Raw genomic sequence first — 19,448 nt, forward strand, 5'->3', positions numbered from 1 at the left:
TGCTGCTATAAACAAACATGACAGCACTGGAACACACTGTGCATCACCAACCAGAATATGCAACACAGCAGAAACTGGATTATGTAAACTTTAATGACATACCAGCATCATTTTCAGAAGAGTCATAATAAATGTTTTTGTTTGATGAATGACAGTGTAATGTCCATATTTGGTTGCAACTTCTAACCCCTTTTAAGAACACACACACATTTGCTGCCCGGTATTTAGTGATCTATATCAGGTTTTAAAATCTGTTTTGCAACTTACAGTAGTGTCCTTACATTTGGTCATGTTTACAAACTGTTCCAGACATACACAATATTGTGTTTACATTGAGCTTGCTGTTCAGAAAGAAGGTGATGTAATGTGTTGTAAACCCTGCCTTTGATTTCCACAGCACCTTCCTCTATGAATTGTAAAAACATTCTAACAGAATGAGTAACATGACCGGGGATACAAAGTATAAATGATCGACACAGGGAGCGCTGCTATCTTACCCCTGGTATAATGAAAGGCGAGGCCAATCGCAAAGAATGCAGTGTGAAAATATGTGGAATGTAGTAATGTTGTCTCGTCTAAGCTTTTATAAATAATCTATCGCATGAGTTTCCTGATTACTTCAAGCAGAACAGGACCAGAGGTGGCCTCCTCTCATTCATAACTTTTCTTATATTCTCAAAAGACATCAACCCACTGTAAATGTTCTTGTTCTTAAATATATGATGATGAGCAGAAACTGTTATTATGAAAAGATGCGTGCAATGTTTCAATGTAATTGTAAGTCTTTATGGTGTGATAATTGCTATTTTGTTTTAAACTTATGACGATCTCCAATAAATAAATATAATAAAAAGATTTGCTGAGATCAAAATGTAAAAATAAAAAGCGACAACACATTAGACAAAAGACAAATGTGGAAAAAACAGAAGGCATGAAAACAGTTAAGACTAAAACAAAACCCTACTGTATAAAACACCCAAGAAAAATACACATGAAAGAAAAAACCCCAATGACAACCACAGGATGCCCCCGGATTGTGTGTATGTAAACAGCACAGAGGTTTGTTCTGTGTTAGATAAGCTGCGTGTCTATGCATAACAAATGATGTGCCTTTGAAAATAGGATGCATGAAACAAGGTGGTCCTTGTAGTGAAAGCTATTACACATACAATGAAATCATACATTCAGGGTGGCACGGTCTCAATCAACAGTCTGTCTCAGTCTGTTCATTTCAATGGACTCCGCTGGAGGTACAGTACGTGTGCACAAAAAAGAAATACGCTTTTGTGTGGCTGATTGTATTATAGACGGAGGAGCCGTCTGATCTGTAAGTGAAACTGTTCTCTTCATGCAAAAGTTGCATTTAATATTCAATCATTGACCTTTTGGTAAAGCAGAAGGCTTGCATGCTTTGTGGAGATGATTCACTGCCCGCTGCCAGGAATGCCCTTCTCAGACTGGTATCGGGCGCTGCACTGGTGAGTGGTGACTGAACTTCATCTATTCTTATTTTGTAAAAATTGTCCATAACTATTAAACACTCAATAGTGCTGAACTTAGAAATAATAAAAATAAACTTAACTTCAATGACAAACGTTTCTAATAGAAGTCTTTTCCCTTCGAAGACAATCAAAACGCCTATCACTGCATCTTCACACATGCGTCTTTTACTGAGTGACTGTGAGTGACAGAGTCTAGGAATGACACACCAAGACACTCACAGAGGTTATACAGTTTAATGTTCTGAACAAGGTTGTGATAATCCATTAAACAAATGTTTTAACAAGCAAAGCAATTCAAAGTATAATCAAAGACAGCAACTCTATGTGAACAGAAAAGCCAGCTAGAAGACACTCAAATAGTATAGGGAAAAAGGCAAACAAACTGCAGTTAAGCATTTCATACTTTCCCCCTGCTAATGCAACTACTGTATTGCATAAAATGTAGAATAAAAAATAAAATAAAGGATAAATGTCCAGTCTTATGTAGCAGTGGCAAAAGAGGCAGCAAAGAACAGTCTTATAAAATTTATCCCCCACAAAAATAAACTATATATATAAAAATTTTATGATGTTCTTGCTGTTCCTCTGGCCACGTGCATTTAAGCAGATATTCAGATTGAAACTGAGGTAATAGAAGGCCCTTGGAGGTAGTAATGTGTATTTTGATTGTACTACAACATGTATAGTAAATACAAGATCAACTTCATTAGCGTCTGTAAGTCTCCCAGAGCTAAAAGCCTCAATATCTCTACCCACTGCATGGCCACTCTATTAGGATGGATCAACCAGACTGATTTGGCATTGCCCTGGTGTGGGACATGGCCACCTGGTATACCCTGGTCCCCTGATTACTCTGGGAAACCCGAACAGATGCTGTAGGTTAATTAAGCATTGTTGCGGATCTTGTCCAACAATGCTGCACTTGGACCCTGATGGTGATGGCTACTTTCAAGACAATAATGCACCCAACTCACTGAGCCAGGATAGTTTGCGAATGGTTTGAGACGTCAAGCATCTTCCAGCGAATGGTTTGAGAAGCATGACAGAGACGTCAAGCATCTTCCAGCGAATGGTTTGAGAAGCATAACAGAGACGTCAAGCACCTTCCAGCGAATGGTTTGAGAAGCATGACAGAGACGTCAAGCATCTTCCAGCGAATGGTTTGAGAAGCATGACAGAGACGTCAAGCATCTTCCAGCGAATGGTTTGAGAAGCATGACAGAGACGTCAAGCATCTTCCAGCGAATGGTTTGAGAAGCATGACAGAGACGTCAAGCATCTTCCAGCGAATGGTTTGAGAAGCATGACAGAGACGTCAAGCATCTTCCAGCGAATGGTTTGAGAAGCATGACAGAGACGTCAAGCATCTTCCAGCGAATGGTTTGAGAAGCATGACAGAGACGTCAAGCATCTTCCAGCGAATGGTTTGAGAAGCATGACAGAGACGTCAAGCATCTTCCAGCGAATGGTTTGAGAAGCATGACAGAGACGTCAAGCATCTTCCAGCGAATGGTTTGAGAAGCATGACAGAGACGTCAAGCATCTTCCAGCGAATGGTTTGAGAAGCATGACAGAGACATCAAGCATCTTCCAGCGAATGGTTTGAGACGTCAAGCATCTTCCAGCGAATGGTTTGAGAAGCATGACAGAGACGTCAAGCATCTTCCAGCGAATGGTTTGAGAAGCATGACAGAGACGTCAAGCATCTTCCAGCGAATGGTTTGAGAAGCATGACAGAGACATCAAGCATCTTCCAGCGAATGGTTTGAGAAGCATGACAGAGACGTCAAGCATCTTCCATGGGCACGACGGGCCTCGGCTCTCAACCCAATTAGGCATGTCTGGGATGAACAACATGGTGCTCTTATTGATATTATTATTGACTGAATGGATCAACATCCCTCAAGACACCTTCCAGCACCTTGCGGAGTCTATGCCACGTTGTGTCAATGCTGTAACAAACAATAGCCAAACCCCAAAACTAGGTACAGTTCCTAATAAAGCAGCCACCCAGTGTGTAAATATATTATATACAATATCAACAGTGGCTGCCACAGATTTGCATTCAATCAACAATGAGGTAAAAAAAAAAGGTAAAAAGGCTTTTGTTGAACTCAAGTATATTTATGAAATAAAATGCAAATGCCTTGGAGCTCTGTGACAGGAGCATCATTACCTCAATGGTTTGTATAAGTCAGTAATGTGTAAAGAGGTACTCAATAAATACCTCTTAAAGAAGCCAGGCATTGCAAGGCTATGGTGGTATGGTGGCTAAGCGCTGAAGTCCTACTGTGTGAACAAGCCCTCCTGAGATACTACCCCTGGCCTAGTAAAAAAAAAAATACAATGTTAAAAAATAACTACAAGTTGCCACATTGACGAGCAGAAAGTGGAATAAAATCTCTACATAAGAAGCATTTTAAAAATACATCTGGTTGAACCATATTACAAAATCACATTTGTGTACATTGTACATGAGATCACTGATCAAGTATATCTGGCATGTGTCTACTCATTTAAAACATGTTCATGATTGCATTATACAAAAGCTGAGCCCAGGCTGCCATACCTACAAAGCTTCAAGTTTTCTTTGAAGGTTTTATTATTTATTTATTTTCTCACTTGATTTGAAATGTACTTGTTTCAGACATATTTCTGTTACAAAAACAGTTTGATGAGGGATCAGTTGCAATCCTAATAATGTTTTGATAACATCGTCAGGAAAAAAAGAAAATGCTGAAAGTTACAATACAAATCCTTTTTTTTTTTTAAATGACTGGAGGTAGGTCTTTGTCAACTGATTAGTCCATTTCTTTTCAACAATTCTTCTGAGGTACAGTAAAAAAAAAAAAAAAACATTACAGGTTAAAATTATTTCATGTAGTGTCAAACAAGAACATGATGCTTAAAACTATGAGTAAATCAGTACAAAAATATATTCAAGTTAACAATACATTACACAGAAGTCCTAGCTGTGAAGAATGGAGGAAGGCATCTTGTTAGACGGTTAATATTACAACAGCGCTTCAGCTATTGTTCCCTTAGCTGCAATTGTAGTGTAAAAAAAGAATGAGAAGATCCCAGGCATCAGGGTTAAACTGCCCACAATGAGTTCCTGCATTATATGTGTATAGCAGCGAGTAATTACTACTGTAATAATCAGAGGTAGTTTGAAATAGTGGATTGCATCGGACACTAAAAGTGTTACAAACTGCATTACCGTGAGTAAGTCTTCCTATGGCACGGTACTGCTGAAATCATACGTCACTGTCTTGAGGTAAAATGTACTCGAAATGAGACTGAATAATGAGGATGTGGAATTCCCTTTGAAACCGTGAACAGGTGGACGTTTTCTCCAGAGCCAAATTGTTCAAAAGCTTTCAGTTTAGCCGCAGTCACTGTGATTACAGTACGTAGGGTAAATCAACTGTTCAAAAGCTTTCAGTTTAGCCGCAGTCACTGTGATTACAGTACGTAGGGTAAATCAACTGTTCAGAAGCATTCAGTTTAGCCGCAGTCACTGTGATTACAGTACGTAGGGTAAATCAACTGTTCAAAAGCTTTCAGTTTAGCCGCAGTCACTGTGATTACAGTACGTAGGGTAAATCAACTGTTCAGAAGCTTTCAGTTTAGCTGCAGTCACTGTGATTACAGTACGTAGGGTAAATCAACTGTTCAAAAGCTTTCAGTTTAGCTGCAGTCACTGTGATTACAGTACGTAGGGTAAATCAACTGTTCAAAAGCTTTCAGTTTAGCTGCAGTCACTGTGATTACAGTACGTAGGGTAAATCAACTGTTCAAAAGCTTTCAGTTTAGCTGCAGTCACTGTGATTACAGTACGTAGGGTAAATCAACTGTTCAAAAGCTTTCAGTTTAGCTGCAGTCACTGTGATTACAGTACGTAGGGTAAATCAACTGTTCAAAAGCTTTCAGTTTAGCTGCAGTCACTGTGATTACAATACGCAGGGTAAATCAACTGTTCAAAAGCTTTCAGTTTAGCCGCAGTCACTGTGATTACAGTACGTAGGGTAAATCAACTGTTCAAAAGCTTTCAGTTTAGCCGCAGTCACTGTGATTACAGTACGTAGGGTAAATCAACTTGTTCAAAAGCTTTCAGTTTAGCCACAGTCACTGTGATTACAGTACGCAGGGTAAATCAACTGTTCAAAAGCTTTCAGTTTAGCCGCAGTCACTGTGATTACAGTACGTAGGGTAAATCAACTTGTTCAAAAGCTTTCAGTTTAGCCACAGTCACTGTGATTACAGTACGCAGGGTAAATCAACTGTTCAAAAGCTTTCAGTTTAGCCGCAGTCACTGTGATTACAGTACGTAGGGTAAATCAACTGTTCAAAAGCTTTCAGTTTAGCTGCAGTCACTGTGATTACAGTACGTAGGGTAAATCAACTGTTCAGAAGCTTTCAGTTTAGCTGCAGTCACTGTGATTACAGTACGCAGGGCAAATCAACTGTTCAAAAGCTTTCAGTTTAGCTGCAGTCACTGTGATTACAATACGCAGGGTAAATCAACTGTTCAAAAGCTTTCAGTTTAGCTGCAGTCACTGTGATTACAGTACGTAGGGTAAATCAACTGTTCAAAAGCTTTCAGTTTAGCTGCAGTCACTGTGATTACAGTACGTAGGGTAAATCAACTGTTCAAAAGCTTTCAGTTTAGCCGCAGTCACTGTGATTACAGTACGTAGGGTAAATCAACTGTTCAAAAGCTTTCAGTTTAGCTGCAGTCACTGTGATTACAGTACGTAGGGTAAATCAACTGTTCAAAAGCTTTCAGTTTAGCTGCAGTCACTGTGATTACAATACGCAGGGTAAATCAACTGTTCAAAAGCTTTCAGTTTAGCTGCAGTCACTGTGATTACAGTACGCAGGGTAAATCAACTGTTCAAAAGCTTTCAGTTTAGCTGCAGTCACTGTGATTACAGTACGCAGGGTAAATCAACTGTTCAAAAGCTTTCAGTTTAGCTGCAGTCACTGTGATTACAGTACGTAGGGTAAATCAACTGTTCAAAAGCTTTCAGTTTAGCTGCAGTCACTGTGATTACAGTACGTAGGGTAAATCAACTGTTCAAAAGCTTTCAGTTTAGCTGCAGTCACTGTGATTACAGTACGTAGGGTAAATCAACTGTTCAAAAGCTTTCAGTTTAGCCGCAGTCACTGTGATTACAGTACGTAGGGTAAATCAACTGTTCAAAAGCTTTCAGTTTAGCTGCAGTCACTGTGATTACAGTACGTAGGGTAAATCAACTGTTCAGAAGCTTTCAGTTTAGCTGCAGTCACTGTGATTACAGTACGTAGGGTAAATCAACTGTTCAAAAGCTTTCAGTTTAGCCGCAGTCACTGTGATTACAGTACGTAGGGTAAATCAACTGTTCAGAAGCTTTCAGTTTAGCCGCAGTCACTGTGATTACAGTACGTAGGGTAAATCAACTGTTCAAAAGCTTTCAGTTTAGCCGCAGTCACTGTGATTACAGTACGTAGGGTAAATCAACTGTTCAAAAGCTTTCAGTTTAGCTGCAGTCACTGTGATTACAGTACGTAGGGTAAATCAACTGTTCAGAAGCTTTCAGTTTAGCTGCAGTCACTGTGATTACAGTACGCAGGGTAAATCAACTGTTCAGAAGCTTTCAGTTTAGCTGCAGTCACTGTGATTACAGTACGCAGGGTAAATCAGAGGTGTCTTGGTTTCAAACCCCGTTTTTTTTTTTTAAACAGCGAAAATATTCTGTTCTTATAACTGACCTGAGAAAGATTCTGCCGTAGTCATTTTTTTTTTGTTCCTGCAGACAACTTTCACGACAGCTCATTCGTCGATTGTGTGTGAGTGTGATTGTGTGTGTGAGTAAGTGTGAGTGCGATTGTGTGTGAGTGTGATTGTGTGTGTGAGTAAGTGTGAGTGCGATTGTGTGTGAGTGTGATTGTGTGTGTGAGTAAGTGTGAGTGCGATTGTGTGTGAGTGTGATTGTGTGTGTGAGTAAGTGTGAGTGCGATTGTGTGTGAGTGTGATTGTGTGTGTGAGTAAGTGTGAGTGCGATTGTGTGTGAGTGTGATTGTGTGTGTGAGTAAGTGTGAGTGCGATTGTGTGTGAGTGTGATTGTGTGTGTGAGTAAGTGTGAGTGCGATTGTGTGTGAGTGTGATTGTGTGTGTGAGTAAGTGTGAGTGCGATTGTGTGTGAGTGTGATTGTGTGTGTGAGTAAGTGTGAGTGCGATTGTGTGTGAGTGTGATTGTGTGTGTGAGTAAGTGTGAGTGCGATTGTGTGTGAGTGTGATTGTGTGTGAGTGTGATTGTGTGTGAGTGCGATTGTGTGTGAGTGTGATTGTGTGTGTGAGTAAGTGTGAGTGCGATTGTGTGTGAGTGTGATTGTGTGTGTGAGTAAGTGTGAGTGCGATTGTGTGTGAGTGTGATTGTGTGTGTGAGTAAGTGTGAGTGCGATTGTGTGTGAGTGTGATTGTGTGTGTGAGTAAGTGTGAGTGCGATTGTGTGTGAGTGTGATTGTGTGTGTGAGTAAGTGTGAGTGCGATTGTGTGTGAGTGTGATTGTGTGTGAGTGTGATTGTGTGTGAGTGCGATTGTGTGTGAGTGTGATTGTGTGTGTGAGTAAGTGTGAGTGCGATTGTGTGTGAGTGTGATTGTGTGTGTGAGTAAGTGTGAGTGCGATTGTGTGTGAGTGTGATTGTGTGTGTGAGTAAGTGTGAGTGCGATTGTGTGTGAGTGCGATTGTGTGTGTGAGTAAGTGTGAGTGCGATTGTGTGTGAGTGTGATTGTGTGTGACAGAGTGTGTGGAACACTCACTGTTTTTCCCTGGGACTGTATGGAACTATTTACATGATTCTATTATTAGCAAAATGAAGTGACAATTCAGCCCTAAAGTTCAATCCAAAATTACAGCAAGTGAATATATATATCAAGTAAAAAAATGAAAATAAAAAAAATTCTAGAACAAAAGAGCAGTCTATCCCCTCATCTTTGGTGTTCTTTTACTAAGTTAGGGAGTGGGTTGCTGGTGCTATTTAAGGCCTATACATTGACATACATTATGCTTTTCCTCTAAGAATGACCATATAATTAACCACGTATGTTCTGAGTTTCCTTGTTTTTACACAGTGCAGTGAATGACTAAACCGGATTCAAAGCCGACCCACTCACCCTGATGTAGCAGCCCAAACGAACTCCATTGGTAGATTAAGAAGAGGGAACAGTAATTAAAGGTTGCATTTTCAATCCTTACTCCCTGTGCTACAGCAGTTGTTTAGTTTTTTCATTAACCCTTGGGACTGCAAAGGGGTAACGAAGACAAGAGAAGGTGGTTAAGTAAAAAAAAAGTGTGTGTGTGTGTGTGTGTGTGTGTGTGTGTGTTTGAGGTTTTATGTGTGATTTTTTTATTTTTTTTTCCCAGGCAAAAAAAAAAAAGTGGAAAGACCATAGAAATCGAAAATAAGTGGTCAAGGCCGTGTCTTTCCCCTTCGAAAGACGTGGCTGCTGAATGAGGTAGAAGGCACATGCTGTGGTTTCTTAATCCTCCTCGGCAGAGTCGTGTGAGGAACTCTCCTCGGCTTCTTCCTGCAAAAACAGAAAAAAAGAAACCTCAATTTGGGTGGTTTTATTTTATTTATTCATTTTTTTTACACCTTATAACAATAGCAATCCCCTCCCCACTTCACCCACACTGCTAAGATGGTTCCTCTGTTTTGAATTGCTTGGTTATTTCTAAGCAGCCCTCCCTTCTCTCACAGGATATCCTAATGAACAACTCTCTACAAGTGCAGGCCTGGTAGAGCTGATTCCATTGCCGTTCTCACAGTACACCCTACTGATTCCATTGCCATTCTCCCCTCACAGTACACCCTGCTGATTCCATTGCCATTCTCCCCTCACAGTACACTCTGCTGATTCCATTGCTGTTCTCTCCTCACAGTACACCCTGCTGATTCCATTGCTGTTCTCACAGTACACACTGCTGATTCCATTGCCGTTCTCACAGTACACCCTGCTGATTCCATTGCCGTTCTCCAGTCACAGTACACCCTGCTGATTCCATTGCTGTTCTCTCCTCACAGTACACCCTGCTGATTCCATTGCTGTTCTCACAGTACACCCTGCTGATTCCATTGCCGTTCTCACAGTACACCCTGCTGATTCCATTGCCATTCTCCCCTCACAGTACACTCTGCTGATTCCATTGCCATTCTCCCCTCACAGTACACTCTGCTGATTCCATTGCCGTTCTCCCCTCACAGTACACCCTGCTGATTCCATTGCCGTTCTCACAGTACACCCTGCTGATTCCATTGCCATTCTCCCCTCACAGTACACCCTGCTGATTCCATTGCCGTTCTCCCCTCACAGTACACCCTGCTGATTCCATTGCCATTCTCCCCTCACAGTACACCCTGCTGATTCCATTGCTGTTCTCACAGTACACCCTGCTGATTCCATTGCCGTTCTCCAGTCACAGTACACCCTGCTGATTCCATTGCCGTTCTCACAGTACACCCTGCTGATTCCATTGCCGTTCTCACAGTACACACTGCTGATTCCATTGCTGTTCTCACAGTACACCCTGCTGATTCCATTGCCGTTCTCCCCTCACAGTACACCCTGCTGATTCCATTGCTGTTCTCCCCTCACAGTACACCCTGCTGATTCCATTGCCGTTCTCCCCTCACAGTACACCCTGCTGATTCCATTGCCGTTCTCACAGTACACCCTGCTGATTCCATTGCCGTTCTCCAGTCACAGTACACCCTGCTGATTCCATTGCTGTTCTCACAGTACACCCTGCTGATTCCATTGCCGTTCTCACAGTACACCCTGCTGATTCCATTGCTGTTCTCACAGTACACCCTGCTGATTCCATTGCCGTTCTCACAGTACACCCTGCTGATTCCATTGCCGTTCTCACAGTACACCCTGCTGATTCCATTGCCGTTCTCACAGTACACCCTGCTGATTCCATTGCCGTTCTCCAGTCACAGTACACCCTGCTGATTCCATTGCCGTTCTCACAGTACACCCTGCTGATTCCATTGCCGTTCTCACAGTACACCCTGCTGATTCCATTGCTGTTCTCACAGTACACCCTGCTGATTCCATTGCCGTTCTCACAGTACACCCTGCTGATTCCATTGCCGTTCTCCAGTCACAGTACACCCTGATGATTCCATTGCCGTTCTCACAGTACACCCTGCTGATTCCATTGCCGTTCTCACAGTACACCCTGCTGATTCCATTGCCGTTCTCACAGTACACCCTGATGATTCCATTGCCGTTCTCCCCTCACAGTACACCCTGCTGATTCCATTGCCGTTCTCACAGTACACCCTGCTGATTCCATTGCCGTTCTCACAGTACACACTGCTGATTCCATTGCTGTTCTCACAGTACACCCTGCTGATTCCATTGCCGTTCTCCCCTCACAGTACACCCTGCTGATTCCATTGCCGTTCTCCCCTCACAGTACACCCTGCTGATTCCATTGCCGTTCTCCCCTCACAGTACACCCTGCTGATTCCATTGCCGTTCTCACAGTACACCCTGCTGATTCCATTGCCGTTCTCACAGTACACACTGCTGATTCCATTGCTGTTCTCACAGTACACCCTGCTGATTCCATTGCCGTTCTCCCCTCACAGTACACCCTGCTGATTCCATTGCCGTTCTCACAGTACACCCTGCTGATTCCATTGCCGTTCTCACAGTACACACTGCTGATTCCATTGCTGTTCTCACAGTACACCCTGCTGATTCCATTGCCGTTCTCCCCTCACAGTACACCCTGCTGATTCCATTGCCGTTCTCACCTCACAGTACACCCTGATGATTCCATTGCCGTTCTCCCCTCACAGTACACCCTGCTGATTCCATTGCCGTTCTCACAGTACACCCTGCTGATTCCATTGCCGTTCTCACAGTACACACTGCTGATTCCATTGCTGTTCTCACAGTACACCCTGCTGATTCCATTGCCGTTCTCCCCTCACAGTACACCCTGCTGATTCCATTGCCGTTCTCCCCTCACAGTACACCCTGCTGATTCCATTGCCGTTCTCACAGTACACCCTGCTGATTCCATTGCCGTTCTCACAGTACACCCTGCTGATTCCATTGCCGTTCTCACAGTACACCCTGCTGATTCCATTGCCGTTCTCACAGTACACCCTGCTGATTCCATTGCCGTTCTCACAGTACACCCTGCTGATTCCATTGCCGTTCTCACAGTACACCCTGCTGATTCCATTGCCGTTCTCACAGTACACCCTGCTGATTCCATTGCCGTTCTCACAGTACACCCTGCTGATTCCATTGCCGTTCTCACAGTACACCCTGCTGATTCCATTGCCGTTCTCACAGTACACCCTGCTGATTCCATTGCCGTTCTCACAGTACACCCTGCTGATTCCATTGCTGTTCTCACAGTACACCCTGCTGATTCCATTGCTGTTCTCACAGTACATCCTGCTGATTCCATTGCCGTTCTCCAGTCACAGTACACCCTGCTGATTCCATTGCTGTTCTCTCCTCACAGTACACCCTGCTGATTCCATTGCCGTTCTCCCCTCACAGTACACCCTGCTGATTCCATTGCCGTTCTCCCCTCACAGTACACCCTGCTGATTCCATTGCCATTCTCCCCTCACAGTACACTCTGCTGATTCCATTGCCGTTCTCCCCTCACAGTACACCCTGCTGATTCCATTGCCGTTCTCCCCTCACAGTACACCCTGCTGATTCCATTGCCGTTCTCACAGTACACCCTGCTGATTCCATTGCCGTTCTCACAGTACACCCTGCTGATTCCATTGCCGTTCTCACAGTACACCCTGCTGATTCCATTGCCGTTCTCACAGTACACCCTGCTGATTCCATTGCCGTTCTCACAGTACACCCTGCTGATTCCATTGCCGTTCTCACAGTACACCCTGCTGATTCCATTGCCGTTCTCACAGTACACCCTGCTGATTCCATTGCCGTTCTCACAGTACACCCTGCTGATTCCATTGCCGTTCTCCAGTCACAGTACACCCTGCTGATTCCATTGCCGTTCTCACAGTACACCCTGCTGATTCCATTGCCGTTCTCACAGTACACCCTGCTGATTCCATTGCTGTTCTCACAGTACACCCTGCTGATTCCATTGCCGTTCTCACAGTACACCCTGCTGATTCCATTGCCGTTCTCCAGTCACAGTACACCCTGATGATTCCATTGCCGTTCTCACAGTACACCCTGATGATTCCATTGCCGTTCTCACAGTACACCCTGCTGATTCCATTGCCGTTCTCACAGTACACCCTGATGATTCCATTGCCGTTCTCCCCTCACAGTACACCCTGCTGATTCCATTGCCGTTCTCACAGTACACCCTGCATTAAAGACTGCATCATTAATGACATTGGCAACGATCCATCATCGGCTAAAACTGATCACAATGGTAATGATTATCGTAAATCATAATCAATCCTCGGCTAAAACTGATCACAATGGTAAAGATTATCGTAAATCGTGTTTTAACATTCTCCCGAGTTAGCAGTTTCTTATTTCTCTCCCTCTTCTTTTCGCTCTCCCGCAGTAGAGGGGTTTGGGGGGGCTGAATTCTACTGTTAACCCTGCATAGATATATAAATAGAACAACAACATGTTAAACAAACTATATTGAAAAGCAACAAAGCAAAGGCTTCCACCACCTAGCCTAGATGGTATTAAGCTAATATAAGTTTGATGCAGATGCTCTCCACTGTAGTGCTGAAATAACAAAACAGAGTCTAGTTCAATCGGAAGATATTTATTTCGACCCATTTTAGTTCCAGAACCATAAGCAGAAGCACTTAACCAAAATACACAAAGCCAGGCCACAGATATGAAACCCTGGCAAACGCCTAAGACAGGCAGGGCTTCTCCAAGTATAACTGGTACAAAGTGCATGCTTGTAGTCATTATACTTTCCCTGTTTTATTGTTTTAAAATGCAATGATCATGAAACCGCTACATTAAGTAATGTATTATTATTTCCGACCCAGGTCACAACGTGTACCTTCAAGCAGGTTTATTCACGAATTACAGATTTCACTTTGTAGCTATTTCACTTTTTTAGCAAATAATCAGTTTAAGAAGTTCTACATAACTAAAAATATGAAATAAAAGAATGGTGTGGAACCTATGCAATGCGCCGTCACTTCCTGTGACTGCGGTGACTCACAAGCGCCACCTTGTGGTGTTCAAGAAGCATAGTAGCTACAAAGACTCTACTTATCAGTACCACATGGCTAATAAATATCATGTGTGGATTATGAAAAACCAAAAAACTAAAACACAAACAAAACAATGTGCAAGCACCCACTGGATTTACAACAGCACTTTAAAGAGAAAAACACTTTTGGCTAGATGACAAGGTGAATGATGATATATATATATATATATATATATATATATATATATATATATATATATATATATATATATAGAGTTAAGAACATAGTTTAGAATCTTGAACATTGGAGATTATAGTGTATTAATTTGAAAGCCAAGAAAGTAAAGTTTACCTTTAAAAGATGACCACCTTCGAAAAACTGCCTGCACCAGTTTTTATAGTGAAATAGATTTGATTTTCCACATGGCTTCATTTTGTCTGGGCGGCTAACTGACACAATTTATAACTCTCTTCCTTTCCCATGCCACTACAGTACACCATTCAGTAAAGGCATGCCTCAAAGCTTGTCTGCATTATATGACCAAACTTCCATTCATTAGTGTTTGAAACACTTCAGCTGTGAAGGGGCTCCTAAATGCTACCATGTGTGACAGGGGTAGCAGGGAGAAAAAACACCAGGCTTTAATCATATAGGCCACTGCACTGCACCCCCCCTCCTCCCTTTCAAAAGAGTTTCCAAATATCTCAAGAAAAAACAAATATACATATACATCTATGTATCTAAACTAGTTAAACACATCACCATGAGGACGATCAAACTACGAGATTTCACACCACTGTTGTTTAATCTGCTTTGGGTTATGTGGGAAATGTGGGGAACATGCCACCCCTAACCCCAAAACCCATCCCCCATCCCCCCATCCCACTAACCCTTTGGGCCTCAAGATATTCAAACCAGTTGGCTAATACCTTTTGACTAGGCAACAGGCCGTGACCCTAGTAAGAGAGAGAGAGAGAGCGAGAGAGAGAGAGAGACTGATCAAAGCCCTGGGATGCCTGGCTCCCCGCCCCAAGCACTTAGACTGAGGGCCAAGTCAAGTGTCACAACTCTTTAATTACCATTTTATATTCTGGTGAATATAAAATGGTTCACACTGGAGTTATCACACAGACCTGCTCACTCACACTGGAGTTATCACACAGACCTGCTCACTCACACTGGAGTTATCACACAGACCTGCTCACTCACACGAGTTATCACACAGACCTGCTCACTCACACGAGTTATCACACAGACCTGCTCACTCACACGAGTTATCACACAGACCTGCTCATCCACACTGGAGTTATCACACAGACCTGCTCACTCACACTGGAGTTATCACACAGACCTGCTCACTCACACTGGAGTTATCACACAGACCTGCTCACTCACACTGGAGTTATCACACAGACCTGCTCACTCACACGAGTTATCACACAGACCTGCTCACTCACACGAGTTATCACACAGACCTGCTCATCCACACTGGAGTTATCACACAGACCTGCTAATAGCAGCTCATGGAATTCGTGCTCCACACACTGGCGAAGGCTGGTGTGTATTTTTTTACCCTTTATCCCTATAAGATAAAGTGCTACAACCAATATCTGATATAAAAAAGGGTAATTCTGAGTTTTCATTAAATCCATGCTCGAGCACGAAAAAACAGAAGCATGTCTTAAACTGCCAAAGGAATCCCGACTCAAGTTTTTGTAATTCAGTTAAACACATTCCTGCTGCAGCCCTGCTCTTATCCCACACAGATAGCCACTTGTTTATACCTTATCCCCAAGCCCTCCCGGCGCTTTGAAGTGAAGGAGAAGGAGAAGTGAAATATTGTAACCAGCAGTAGCGCACCGCTCATTAGACCTCTGCTATGTGGGAAGCCCAGCTGTCAGCTTCCGGGTCAGGCAGGCTTAACCTGGACAGGGGTTTCAGGATGTAAGATAAAGAGCCTTTCAAAGTGGACGTGCACAGGGACATTTTTATGAGCTGCAGGCTTTAAGGCCGCCAAACACTGAAGCGCTCAAAGCTTTTTCTGTAACTGCCACACAAAGAAAATGAAGACCGCATTGCAAGGGGGGAGTACTGGGGAGGGGGAGGGGGGTACTGAGGAGAACTGGGGTTAAGGGGCTGGGGGGTTCAAATTCTCTGACCGCCTGTGGAAATCTACCACTTGTTTTTATTTCTGGTTTTCCACTGGCATTCTGTATACATGAGCAGAAAATAACTTTAGTAATATAGTTTCAAACAGCTAACCCAAATCCAGGTAAATTCCTGTATTTCTCCAACACTAACGTGACATTTCAGAGACCTGTTATCAGAGGTTATTGGGAAATGGCGCAATAATTTATTTCTAAAAAACTGTAAAGTTGTACTTGAAACTACCTTTCGCGTAACGGATTTCTGTGGCAGGAATATTAAGAGACAATAGTTTTTCACCAGCTCCAGTGCCCTGCCTGTACTTGACGGTAACACCAATGTTTTCACACTGCTTTATCCACACACTAACATTGTTGTTACTTAATTTGGCAGATGCTGGTGAAAAGATATCATTTAATCATAAAACAACTGGAATTTTCCTACAATTATGGGCAAGTTCTCAGGTCATAGAGTTTCCAGCCCCATCTGGCGCATGGCTCAGCAGTGAATAAAACAGTGTGACTGCTGCCTTTGATATCGGGATTATTACTGCTGGTTTTATGGTGTCTATAGTCATGTTCTTGGCTATTGTAAAAACAACAGGTGGTTTTATTTGCTGTGAAGAAAGGTGATTGTCAGTTTTCTTCAGGGCAAAGCTAATCACAGACCCAAGGCTGATCGTACGCACTGTGGAAATGAAACCCCTGCTATCAAATGCAAGGTTACCACCTGAGATTATATATCCTTCACTGCAATCAACTTCCCTCGATATAGCACAAAGCCATCCTAACATAAACTTAAAAATAGGATACTTTCCTGAAGTGATCCAGACTGTCACATGGAATATCCATCTGGGAGGGTATTTGGAAGGAAACAGATGGAAACGGAAAGAGATTCTTGTGAATGTAGTGTAAGATTTACATTATCCTCCATGCAGGTCTCATTCTTTCCTCAGCCAAGATTAGGAAGGCTGCATGAGCTCATGCTCGTGTTGTTAATTCCTGCTCTGAAACTCGGTGTGCTCTTTCCATTTCATCTTTCTCCTCTCTCTCTCTCTCGCTCTCTGAAAATCGGTGTACTCTTTCCATTTCTCCTCTCTCTCTCTCTCTCTCTCTCTCTCTCTCTCAGATCTCTTAAAAGTTTACCATGGTAAAGCTTAGGTAAGCATTGTAAAGCCCAGAGAGGTATGGTAAAGCATATAAAAAAAAACATGGCAAACCAAGATAAACTATGGTAAATGCATAGTAGCATTAGGAATAGCATGGGGAAATTGTAACTTTAGGAATAGGCAAGGGTCTCTTATCGACAGACAGCTGCACCTGCACTAACCTGAGCGTTTGAAATGGAAGTATCGTCACACTCTCGTGCTGTTAATAACATTCTGAACTACAGAAGAGTCAGGTTCGGTTTCTGTTGATGTCTCTGTCGTTGGTGGTTTAGCTTTTTTGTTGTAGAAAAACTCCAAATGTAGCTGTCTTTTTGCCATTTTAACAGGGCTCAAATTCACTCTGTTTTTAGCACATATTTTCGCTGAAGGTGAAGGGTCTTAGACACTCTTTGGTTATGTTATTAAGTTTTGAAAGTTTGAAATAAACTGCACACTTACGTATTTTTAAATAATAAACCCTGGCAACAGTGGTGTAGCCAGGATTTTTTTTCAGGAGAGGGTGGAAATGGTAACTTTTTCAAGGTGAGTAGTCACAGTGGTGCAATTGGCAACCTGATTTCTTATTAGTGTATTGACGTTTTATTTTCGAAAAATAAAAAACAATTTTTTTTTTTTTTTTTTTTAACAGAAGATCCAATAACCAAATACACTGTTGTGCAAAAAAAAAAGATTCAGTTTAGAACACTTCCGATTAAAAACCAAAAAGGAAATACAAAGCAAAGGACTTTTAATATAATATATAATTTCATTTGTACTTATTGTTGTTCATTTTTGTTAACTGACATTTGGTGTTCAAAGCAAAGCAAACCATTTTATTTAATTTCACAAATCCTGACTCACTTAATTACCGTTTGACTGACGCAGGACTGCCGGTGGTACCTAATCTTCTGGAGGTTCAGGGGAGGAGGGAGTCGTGCACACAGTTGCGTTAACTACATTGCATAACTACAGCGCCTTTAAAAAAAAAAAAAATGTACGAACAGCTGATCCAAAAAAAAAACGTGGTTGATTGACAGCAAATGCAACCACTCATTATTATGGTATCACACTGCACTGACATTCGCTAGCCTATCAGGCTTTGTTGAGCTGACGGATGCGCTGTAGCCCGAAACAAATAATCAGCATGAAAACTAATAGGTAAGCGAACTCAGGAAATGAAACAGTTTTGCCGTTTCTCTCTCAGCAGCATCCAGAACTGGTTTCATTCTGATTATTTCTTTAGTTAGGCTACTCAATTAATAATAGGTTGTACATTTACCCCTCCATCTCCAAGACCTGGATGGACTTGGTTACTGTCCCTTGATGAAGCTCGCTGCACAATCCGTGAAAAATTATAATCTTATTAGTAAGCTGGCCGCTGGAGAGGTCAGGTAAGATAGGTCGTGAGGCGAGTGCATTCTACATAAATACATCAGCTACTCATTACATAGGAGATGTCCTCTACACCATCTATGTGTGTAGTAGTTAGGCTACATAGCAGATACAGTCATAGCCTATATGTTACATGCATCTGTGTGTGGTGCAGCTTGCTTATGTATTCTCATTGGTTGACAGCAACGCGGTAAATAAAGAGTCCGCTCCGTAAGCGAAAAGAAAAATCAGCGCTGCCCGTGCTGCGTCCGCCCCGTATAGACTATGATGGGAAGTGAAAAATATAACAATAATGCAATTTCTTTATTTCTTACACATGTTTCAGTGAGAACGATCCTAACACAGTGGCTAAGCCACTGCCTGGCAGAAATCTGGGGGGGCACGTGACCAGGCGTGCCCCCACTACGCGTCGCCACTGGCGACAGGCTGCAGTAAACGTGTTCACCTCTGCTGTTAAAGGGATGTGAACAAAAGAGAAACATGAAGACATGCTAAAGAAGCTGGATGCCATAGTTGAAACCATTTCCCTTTTAATGTATTAATGTTGACCTTTGGTGTTATTTTAAGCACATAGCGCCACCTGGTGGCTGAATGTTGCATTTGGAGATTACTTTTGCTGTCTTTTTTTTATTTTCAAATATAAACGCATAAACAAAGTGCATGTATATACTTGGCAGGCCTATTTTTATTATTATTATTATTATTATTATTATTATTATTATTATTATTATTATTAATAATAATAATGGGCAGCAGTGTGGAGTAGTGGTTAGTAGTGGTTTCAATCCCAGGTGGGGGACACTGCTGCTGTACCCTTGAGCAAGGTACTTTACCTAGATTGCTCCAGTAAAAACCCAACTGCATAAATGGGTAATTGTATGTTAAAATAATGTGTAAAAAAATAATGTAATTGTACGTAAAAAATAATGTGATATCTTGTAACAATTGTAAGTCATCCTGGATAAGGGCGTCTGCTAAGAAATAAATAAAAAATATATATTTGAACAGTTAAACTTAAAGGTTGGTTCAAATCCAGCTCTCAGACTCAATAATTTAAATAA

General features: G+C 42.1%; 1 protein-coding gene across 1 annotated transcript in view; it reads right to left on the reverse strand.

Moving 5' to 3' along the window:
• Window positions 1-1,722: 1,722 nt before the first annotated feature.
• LOC131697383 (high mobility group protein HMGI-C-like) overlaps window positions 1,723-19,448 on the reverse strand; it is an 80,454-nt gene continuing 62,728 nt past the window's right edge. Inside the window, exon 5 of the mRNA XM_058985572.1 lies at window positions 1,723-9,075. Coding sequence (XP_058841555.1) covers window positions 9,028-9,075 — 48 coding nt within the window. The 3' untranslated portion in view covers window positions 1,723-9,027. The remainder of the gene's footprint in view (window positions 9,076-19,448) is intronic.

This window comes from Acipenser ruthenus, chromosome 14 (assembly GCF_902713425.1).
Source record: "Acipenser ruthenus chromosome 14, fAciRut3.2 maternal haplotype, whole genome shotgun sequence".
NCBI classification, from domain to species: domain Eukaryota; kingdom Metazoa; phylum Chordata; class Actinopteri; order Acipenseriformes; family Acipenseridae; genus Acipenser; species Acipenser ruthenus.